At 34.1% G+C, this 7,779-nt stretch overlaps 1 protein-coding gene and 1 non-coding gene across 2 annotated transcripts; one reads left to right on the plus strand and one right to left on the minus strand.

The window, feature by feature from the left end:
- Positions 1–2,196: 2,196 nt before the first annotated feature.
- On the plus strand, positions 2,197–2,278 carry TRNAS-AGA. Its single transcript has one exon. It is a non-coding gene; the product is annotated as a tRNA-Ser (tRNA).
- Positions 2,279–3,757: 1,479 nt separating this feature from the next.
- On the minus strand, positions 3,758–6,648 carry LOC110027203 (ALBINO3-like protein 3, mitochondrial). Its single transcript, XM_020728527.1, has 8 exons — positions 6,571–6,648; positions 5,481–5,516; positions 5,158–5,307; positions 4,755–4,810; positions 4,537–4,663; positions 4,358–4,426; positions 3,949–4,058; positions 3,758–3,863 (listed from the first exon to the last, which is right to left on the minus strand). Exons 1-8 carry the CDS (start codon positions 6,646–6,648, stop codon positions 3,758–3,760), a joined length of 732 nt encoding a protein of 243 aa, XP_020584186.1.
- Between the last annotated feature and the right edge of the window lie 1,131 nt (positions 6,649–7,779).

Raw genomic sequence — 7,779 nt, forward strand, 5'->3', positions numbered from 1 at the left:
TTTGGAGACCCAATTCAGTGCATATCATAACTGCTAACCACTAATTTCTAACTTAGTTGTCATTAAAACTCAACTTCCATAACTTTTTTTCAGACATGATATTTTAATTATTTTCTTTATTAAGTGATGTATTATCTATATATTAGTCATTTCATTAGTTATTATAACATGAAAATTGTTTAATATTTCTCAAACCTAATATATTTAATCTATGAATTTGCTTAATGCCGACACTTGAGCTAATCATTTTTTATTTTTATATTATTTAGAATGATTTACACACATGCCATTCAATTCTTCACGATTTACATATTTAACACATTTTAATTTTATCATACATGTCACTCACCTATGCATAAAAAAATGTATTTTAATTTAAATAGTAACATTTTTGATGTGATATGAATGATTTTGGGTGTTAGAAATGTAAGAGAATAGAATTTAGGTGTCAGATATGTAATTACATAGAAATTGAGTGGCATGTTTGTAAATGCATTTAATTCTGGTTGTTTGAATTTTTAATATCACTTAAAATCCTGCACATATATTTTCAAAAGTATTATGATGCACCCTCACATATATTAAGTACATTTTTATTTTAAGATTAAATAAAATAGGATGAAAATGCGTTTCAACTTGTACTTTACTGGTGGAAAAAAAATGAATAATCCTACAAATTGTGTTAGATAACTAATTATGCGTGAGAATTAGTGCTCAATTATAAAATGTAAAATTACTTTGGCCAATTTTAAAAATATAAAATAATGTACTCTTTGGGACGTTCTTTCAGCTAAGAAGTCACAACTATTCAGGCGTACTCGTTCAAGTTTTAAGGCATATTCCACTAAAAACAGGGGACCCTCTCAAACTCATGAGCTGTGCACCATCATTGGTTTTAGCAAGTAAACAACTTTCTATAATCAAGTAGAAGACATAAATAAGAACTCAATTAAAAGGTTAATAATCGTTATTATTGTTGTGTGCTAGAGAATTCAGGTTGATAGAGTGATATATTAACGTCTTAGTATTGCACAAAGATCCAACACACAGATAAAGAGAAATTGAGAGAAGATATCAGAAGATCTTGCGTGGAGAACCCACAAGGAAAAAAATCAAGAGATCTGGACTATTTGAAATGATTCCACTATGTTATTATAAGTTATAAGACTTTGATGATCATTGAATAGTCGAAATCAATATTACATAAGTGGGTGTGTCTTTTGTGAGGGAAGAGAGTTAGAAAAGATTGAAGAAGTGGCAACGACCTAGCTGCCATGAAGAAAAGCTGATGCAAGTGTCTTCGGTAGAGACAACTTGATGGTGGTGGTGGCGCCGATGACAATGGTGGTGATGGTTGTTTAGTGATGGTATAGCCGCAATAGCTAGGCACTGGTGGTCTAGCGTTGGTTGAGCTTGGCGAAGGCAATCAGGCTAGGATTTTGGAGGTATTGGAGCTCGGGAATCCTCGGAACTTTGGATCTCCCTTCATCTTTTTCCTCAATGTCCAGGTCCCAAGTCCCTCTTCATGAAGGAAGTGGAGGCATATTTGTAGATTTAGTGAGTGATATCCTTCGTAAATACAACATAAATCCTAACCACTCCATCAGACAACCTAGAGCGATCCCTTTGATCGAATGGTGTTGTATGAGCATTTGAGTGTCTAAGATGTCAAAATACATTGGTCTCGGGCTCGTTGGGTTCGACTCGATAAGACGCTCAATTTCACTATAAGCTTACTAGATTTAGAATCCATTGACCATTCAATTGCCGATCCAAAGCCTCCAATTGTGTTTAGATGATTTGATATGGGCATAATTAGAATTGAATTTGAACTAATTGTGGCTTCATTGAGCTCGCCTCGTCAAGACGTTTAGTTTGAAAATAAGTTTGATGGAATAGAAGCTCTGGATGATTTTGATTTTAAATCTGGAACATTTATTGTTTGTAATGCTCCTACATTTGTGCATGATTAAAATAATTTTTTAAGGACGTGTCAATAACATAGTAAAGTTACATGCGTTGTATATTTTATAGCAAACTATTATCAAGTTTTGTTATATATTTTCAAGCTTATTCATGTAATTCAATACATAAACATCCTTGTTATACTATTTTTTGAACTTAATAATAGGTGGTTGGAGGCATCTTACGAAACATTGCATTAATTACGAATAAATTACATTTATACCAACGATTGTGGACGTGCTGGAGTGGTTATCGGGCATGACTAGAAATCATGTGGGCTTTGCCCGCGCAGGTTCGAATCCTGCCGTCCACGATTTTTTTATTTTGCTAAGGAAAAAAATCAGGGCATTTACATATATGCCACAGAATTTTGATGTATTTATACATCCGACCCTAAAGTTTCATGCTTATATGAGCTATGCTTGTAAATTCCCCATAAATTAATGCTTAATTTGTTTTCTCTGTTTTGTTGGGCTGTTTGAAGTTGCATGTTTAAAGATCTTAAGCAAGTTTATTTACTCATAATTTTCTTTAATCCTTCATTTTAGAGTTGAAGAAATAATATAATAAATTAAATAATTGTGTTTATCGTTATAAGAAAATTGATCAAATCAGATTAATGCTTATTTCCCCCCCCTTAAATACACCATTATTATCCCTAAACATTAAAAAAAATTTTATAATTATCCATCAAAATAAACAAATTGTACTCATTAATATTCTTAATTTATTTTTCAAGAGTTTAATTGATGAGATTAAAAAAAAAGTAAAATATCATCGATCCATAATTTTTTTCTCAGTATAAGTTTTCATTTTATTTAGGATGATTTACATATATACCTTACCACTCACATCTTATTTGTTTGCATATGTAACCTTCAAACTTAAATTTTTATATATATGCCACCCAACTTCTGCATAAAAATGTGTATTTCAGTTGTTAGAAGTTAAAATAGCAGCACTTTTAATGTGATTTGAAAGATTTAGGTGGAAAAAAATGTAAAAAACAAAGTTTAGATGTGAAGATATGCAAATACATTGGAATTATGTGGTATGGATGTAATCGCCTTTATTTTAACACTTTAATATGGCTCAAACACTATAAGCTTCATGGTGTATTATTTTATTTTTAAATATAAAAGGTGCATTAACATACATACCACACAATTCCTCTGTATTTACATATCTATCATTTAAAAGTAGGGCTGTCAATTTGGCTCGTTGTTAGTGAACAGCTCACTTAAAACATTTATATTTACATGCATATCACTTGACCAACGCATTATAAATACAGATATCAAACTTTGTGTTAATATGTAAATACATAAGAATATTGTGAAATGTAAGTAGTCTTCTCAATAAAAAAAAATGACATTTACATACATACCAGACAATTCTCATATATTTGCTTACCAAACACCCAAACATTCATGTTTATATAAAAAATATTAGTGCCTAAACTACAAAATATCGAAAATGCGCGAATGAATCCGATAAGATTATTAAAGGATAATTACGTGCAAAAGATCCAAAACATTGATATTTACAAATCAAGCACCCAGGTAAGTTTTTGAACTACCAAACCGATACATTTACGCATCCCAAGTTCAAAGCATCGAAAATTTGATAAAAATGAAAAATATGGGTTGGGGCTTTATCATGAATTTTGACATTTGAGTGAGAATTTGAAATATGGATGAAAGATGGAGCTTGATTTGTGCAGAGTAATGTTTCGGGTGCTCTTTGTGTAAATGCCGCCTTTTTATAAAATTAAATTTCACTTGTTACAGATCTATCCTTCACATTCTTTGAGATAAGCTTCAACACCTGGATCATAGGTCGCTGCTATTTTCAAATACTTTGCAGCCTCGGACTTTTCACCCAATTGGAATAAAGTGCTGCATTTCAGTAAATTCAGTGAGAATAATATAGCTTGAAATTATCAAAATTACAAATCTAAATGAAAATTTCTAGCTTTGCTACCTTCCCAGCATCACCAAACCCCTATAATAGCAGGCTTTATCCATGGGACCATCTGGCTCCCTCAACTCTGCAATCTTCTTCAAGTGCTCTATTCCATCTGAGTTTCTTCCCTACCAATATTTACATAGTTGCAGATCACCCATCATGTATTTACATGCATACCAGTCAATTCTTAGGTATTTACATATTTATTGCCGAAACTTCAATTTTACATATATGTTACATTAACTATGCATGAAAAGGTGTATTTCACTTTTTAAAATCTTAAATAGTGATGTTTTCGATGTGATAATAAAGATTTGGGCGGTATAAATGTACAAAGCAAAGTTTAGGTGTTAGATATGTAAATACATAAGAATTGAGTGGTATGTATGTAAGTGTAAATGACCCTAGAACAAAACTAACTCACCTGCCATATCCTTGAAACTCCAGCCCCAAAAAGTGAAAGAACAAGAAGACCAATCTCCTCTTCTTTGATCTGTTGTCAACCAGTTAGATAACAAAATGGCTTCATTTATTTCAACATTTCAACCCAAACAATCAGCAAAATTTCAAGCAAACACGATAAAAAAACATTTCAGATCATACGTATGAGAGCTTTGGGATGGCGAGCTCGAAATTTTCAGCTGCTTCTTCAAATAACTTCTTAGAGCACAGAATCTGTCCTATGGCGACCAAAGCTTGTACTTGTTCTGGATCTTTTTCAATTGTTTTTCTGTACCGTTAGCATTACAGAGTTTATTAGAAAAAGAAACATGAAAAAAAAACAAAAAATTTAAGATGATTAATGGAAATTGCAAGTTTACCGCAACAAAATTAGAGCTTTATCTTGATCACCACTCGCCATGTATTTAAGAGCAAGCTTTTTATATGACAGCAAAACAAACATGTAAAACAACAGTTACAATTCAAAACATTAAAATCAAGGAAAATTTTCATACATAAATACAGCTCAATTCCTAGATCTTTACATATCTAACAACTAAACATCAATTTTTTACATATATACCATCTTATCTATGCATGAAAAATTGTATTTCACTTGTTTAAAGTTAAAATGATGGTATTTTCGATATGATATTGAAGCCTTGGAACGTATAAATGTAAAAAGTACAATTTAGGTGTTAGATTTATAAATACATATGAATTGGGTGGTATGTATGTAAATGCTCCTAAAATCAGATGGAGTTGAATTAGCCATCTGTTTACCTCAAGCAGTTTTTTAGGAGGTACAGCTTCTATAGGTATTAGGATCTCCGACGCTGCTGCACCATCATTCTCTTTATCTCTGGTTGCCGCCTCCATTAAATTAGGCAAACCCAATCGATTTCGAACAGTTGGATTTTTTAAACACAATTGCTGCATAAAGTAAAGCTTAGTTTTTGGATAAAGTCGATTGTAGAATGTAAATACTAACTGTGTTTTCATACATATATGTGCACAAAGATATAACATTTTTTATAAGTTAAAAGTTTCAGGCTCTTTAGATATGTTGAGCTAAAATAGGTCATAAGTGATAAATTCTGAATTACAGCAACGCTGGCTGCTATGAAACCGAAATAAGCTTGCTACAGGGAAAAGAGTAAAATGTCAAAAAACAGAATTACAAACTTTGTATCCTAAATACGTAGAGGGAGAACTGATCCTGAGGCTTTCGATTGGTAGCAGGGAGTAGTAGAGTTAATGCCTTTTGTTGCCTAGCAGTGCAGGGTTGTTATTCCACCTCTAGCTGACTATCGGGTGGAGTGATAGTAAGCCTGATCCAATGATTGTTGAATGTAGCTGCAGTGTGACTTTTTGTGAAGATATCGGCCCCTTGATCCATTGAACAGATGTGTAGAATTTGAATAGCTCCAGATGCAATGTGCTCGCGAATAAAGTGGCAGCCAATTTTTAACATGTTTTGTGTGGCATGGAAAATTAGATTGGGAGTTATAGCGATAACAGAGATGTTGTCGCAATAGATTGGTATGGAAGTACCTACAATAGATTGGTATGGAAGTACTTGTAGGTACGTAAAACTCTTGAAGAAGTCTGCGAAGCCATATCACATCTGTTGCAGCAGCAGCTAGGGCTCAGTATTTGGCTTCTGTGGAGGATCGAACCACCATTTTTTGCTTTTGAACTGTCCGGGATATAAGAGTTCTGCCAAAAAATGTGTAGAATCCAATGGTTGAGAATATGTCCTGGGAATCACCGGACCACTCGGACCCCAAATATGTGCAAAGTTGTAGATTCCCTTTGGTGATGATAAGGAGACTGAAGAAGAGAGTTCCTTTGAGATATCATAGGAAATGTTTGATGAGCTGGATGTGGCAGATAAGAGGTTGGTGCATATGCTGACAAATTTGGTTGATGGCAAAAGCGATGTCTGGTCTAGTAATAGTGATGAATTGGAGAGAACCAGCTAGCTTTCGGTATTGGGTGATGCCATGGTACTCTTGTAGAGAAGCTTGGGTTGCAGCTTATGGGGGAGAGGTGTATGTACAAGTTTACATGTTGAAGTCATGCCAAGCTGCCAAAGGAGAGATGTAATGTAGGAGTTTGGTTGAGATGATAGCCTCGGGGCGTTTGGGTAGTGGTAAAGCCAAGGAATGTCTTGATGGGTCCAAGTTTCTTTACCTGAACTTCAGTTTTGAGATTTTGTATAAGACTAGCAATAGCGAGCGGGTTGTTACATGTAATGAGGATGTCATCCATGTACACAAGGAAGTATGTTGTGATTAGGTTGTTGTCAGTCAACTTTTTCGATGAATTTGAAAATATGGATATAAAAATAATTTTTGAAATTTAATTTAATATAATAGATATAAAGTTTGGGTTTTGAAAGTAGTATGTTTTAATTTTTGAAAAATGAGACCAAATGGATCTCATTCGTCCAACAGTTTGCATAATCGTACCTGATACCACGAATACTACACCCTCCCGAAAGATAAGTGTAGACCTCGACGATAGACCCAATCCTGCAAACTAAGAGATTTGCGACATCCGTTGGTCTGCGAACCTTTTTATGTATGACCGACAAGTTCTCTTATCTAATACAAAGATTAAATAGGGCTTATTTTACCTGGGTTCCAAGTTCTCTATAAAGGCAAACCCCTATAGTTAATTACATCTCAAATGATTGGAGTCACTTGAGAAAACTCTCGATAATGATCAGTGGTTCTAGTCTTCAAGATTTCAAGGTTTAGGTTTTCACGGTAGGACGTGGAAAAAAAAACAAGTGAAAGTGACTCAAGTAGGAACAGTTATTTCAAGAGTCTAGAGAAAAGAAAAAGTAGGGGATGTCCTAGATCTTGAGAACCCTCAGTGACTTCCCAAACTATTCTACTGTGTGGCTGCATTTTAGAAAAGATGTTATTTGAATGTTTAATCCTGCCAATTTTATTATTTGGGACTTACGAATGCATAATACTCGATTATGCAAATAGCCCGAAAAAATAAGAGGGTTTTCGTCGTGTCACACGACAACCTCGGAACCTAAGGCGGGCTAGGACTTACGCTGCACAACATGGTTGTACAGGAGCCTAAAAAGGGTGTAAGGATTTACATCGCGCTGGGCGAGCTACCTCGAAGTCATATGGGTTGTTATTTAGACTAATGAGAGAGATTGTTGAAGAAGATCATCTTGTTGCTCAATTCAAGTTCCTTGCCGTGCTGCCCACAAAGCTGACTCCAAGCTCCTTGTTGAAGTAGCACTCCTAATGTCTAAGATTCAAAAGTTATAACGTAAAATGTTGTAGATAAACTATAAAAGCGTATATGAGCATTTGCTACTGTTGCGTTATTAATGTTGGGGCATAGCATGATTTGCAGGAGATTTAAATAAAC

The sequence above is a fragment of the Phalaenopsis equestris genome, unplaced genomic scaffold, assembly GCF_001263595.1.
Source record: "Phalaenopsis equestris unplaced genomic scaffold, ASM126359v1 Scaffold000420, whole genome shotgun sequence".
NCBI lineage: Eukaryota > Viridiplantae > Streptophyta > Magnoliopsida > Asparagales > Orchidaceae > Phalaenopsis > Phalaenopsis equestris.